The sequence below is a fragment of the Nicotiana sylvestris genome, chromosome 4, assembly GCF_000393655.2.
Source record: "Nicotiana sylvestris chromosome 4, ASM39365v2, whole genome shotgun sequence".
Classification (NCBI taxonomy): Eukaryota; Viridiplantae; Streptophyta; class Magnoliopsida; order Solanales; family Solanaceae; genus Nicotiana; species Nicotiana sylvestris.
The window spans coordinates 28,445,149-28,447,211 of NC_091060.1; the positions used below are offsets into that span (position 1 = coordinate 28,445,149).

General features: G+C 33.8%; 1 protein-coding gene across 1 annotated transcript; it reads right to left on the bottom strand.

Annotated features, from left to right (window-relative positions):
* Positions 1 to 22: 22 nt before the first annotated feature.
* Positions 23 to 1,792, bottom strand: LOC138889371 (uncharacterized). Its single transcript, XM_070172672.1, has 5 exons — positions 1,594 to 1,792; positions 1,385 to 1,528; positions 1,154 to 1,300; positions 253 to 382; positions 23 to 142 (listed from the first exon to the last, which is right to left on the bottom strand). Exons 1-4 carry the CDS (start codon positions 1,790 to 1,792, stop codon positions 345 to 347), a joined length of 528 nt encoding a protein of 175 aa, XP_070028773.1. The 3' UTR covers positions 23 to 142; positions 253 to 344.
* Positions 1,793 to 2,063: the final 271 nt, after the last annotated feature.

The window sequence follows — 2,063 nt, forward strand, 5'->3', positions numbered from 1 at the left end:
CACTAGCATCTTCACTGAAATCATTATACACAAGTGCCATATAATTATCAAAAAGAACATCAGTAGTTGTGCATCGAAAAGGATGATCGCGAGGGTGGTAGCATTCCTTCTTTCTCAGATAATAGAGAGCAATGTCAATATGCTTCATAAAAAGGCAAAAAATAAAACAAATCAATAACAAATCAGTCATAAAATAATGAAAAAATGATAAATTAATAATAGAAAAAATAAATGCCTTGTGAATTATCTAACCTTATCATCAAGAACAAATTTGCTATCTGAAAGCTCAAGGAAAAACATTTTGCTACTGATTTTTTTATGATACAATTTGTATGGTTTTTTCCTCACACTATTATCATCAGCATATAAATCAATTTGTCCCCTGAAAATTTTGAAAATGTCAAGTTAGAATTTTGAAAACTTTAATCTATAACTTAAGGACCAAGTGTCCTTAGCTTTTGAATTTGATACTCAAACTTAAGGACTGCATGTCCTTAGCTTATGAATTTTGAATTCAAACTTAAGGACAAGAAGTCCTTAAGTTTTAAACTTGAATCTATAAGTTAAGGACAGTTAGTCCTAAAATTAGTCTTACAATCACAGAAGTTAAGGATGTAGTGAAACACATTAAGAGACTTACTCTTTTTTGCGACCTCTCCTTTTCTCCTTGCCCAACCACACAATGAATTTCTTCACTAATTTTTCATCTTCTTTGGCATAATGAAAAATACACCTACGAGTATAGGTTGATTTTATCCAACCTAAACTCTTCAGAGTATTTTGATTGTCTGCCTTGGAACTTACTGCTTTTCCTTCCTTATCAAAAGGAGATTTCAACTGCCAGCTTAACTTCTTGTTCCTTTTACCTCGACCAAGCTCTTCTTAAACATTTCCTTCACCCTCCATAGTCAAAGTCACATCAATGTCCATTTGTATACTTGGAGGAGTAGGAGTAAGAAGAGAAAATGACGGACCATCATAACCAATACTGTCTCTCTTTCTTTTCCTTGTATATTGGTTAAGATCGTCATCATTGGTGTCCTCTTTGTTTTCCTCTACTGGCGACACTATATATATATATATTTTCTGCAACAGGTCAAATGAAGAGACAAAATTTCAATTGTACATATAATAATTAGGGCACAATCAGTACCTGTCTTCTCCGCAGTACCTTCTTGTGTTTTTTCAAGAGACAACTCAGCTAAAATATTGCGTGCAACATTTTCTTTTTCTTGCAATTCCACATTTTCTTTATCTTGCAGTTGTTCACCATGATCTTTAGATGCTTGTTGACAAGATTCTGCAAAAATATTTACAACAGCTAACATGTTAATAATCTTTAATTAAAACAAACATATATAAAATTAAAAAAGCACTGCCTAACCATTTGCAATATCCAAGATCATTCCAGCTACATCATCATCATCACATGTTGCATCTATAGATTTGGAACCAATCTTACTTCTGCCTATGTCTTGAGATTGTAGTCCAGTTTTCTCTTGATACTGCACTCCAGCTTCTTCGCTTGCTGCTTCAAAAGATACAATATATAATGAAATAAAGATACAATATATAATGAAAATTTTATCTAACCTTGACTGGCACAAGTTTGAACTCCAAATTTTTCTTTGTATGACAGCGGTGTAGAGAGATCATACGTTCCTTCTAAGCATTTGCATACAATCTCGCTGACACTTGTCCCCAATGGACTTGTTAAATCCTCCTGTGATTGCAATCCACAAACTCTACAAATTTTCTCCGGCACTCCACAAACTTCTGCATGCACATGCATAGTTTATATGTATTAATCTATTGAATATACATTTCAATGAAAATCAAAATCAAAATCTATATCTAACATTTCCCAATATCAGTAACATTTTCAGTTTCATCATCTAGATGTGCATCTCTAAATTCTCTTTCATACTTGTCACACCTCCTTTTTCCGTACCCGCGGGGGCGCGAGAGAGTTTTTTCCAATTAAAGGACAATCGAGACGGGATTGGTTTAATTATTTCAGAGTCGCCACTTGGGAGATTTAGGGTGTCCCAAGTCACCAATTT

What these genes read in the sequence shown, in the direction of transcription:
- LOC138889371 (XM_070172672.1), bottom strand. Translation starts at nt 1,792, where the DNA reads ATGCATGTGCATGCAGAAGTTTGTGGAGTGCCGGAGAAAATTTGTAGA. An exon ending in TCAAACTTGTGCCAGTCAAG is followed by an intron (nt 1,529 to 1,593) that starts GTTAGATAAAAT and finishes CTTTTGAAGCAG; the next exon opens with CAAGCGAAGAAGCTGGAGTG. An exon ending in GATCTTGGATATTGCAAATG is followed by an intron (nt 1,301 to 1,384) that starts GTTAGGCAGTGC and finishes ATATTTTTGCAG; the next exon opens with AATCTTGTCAACAAGCATCT.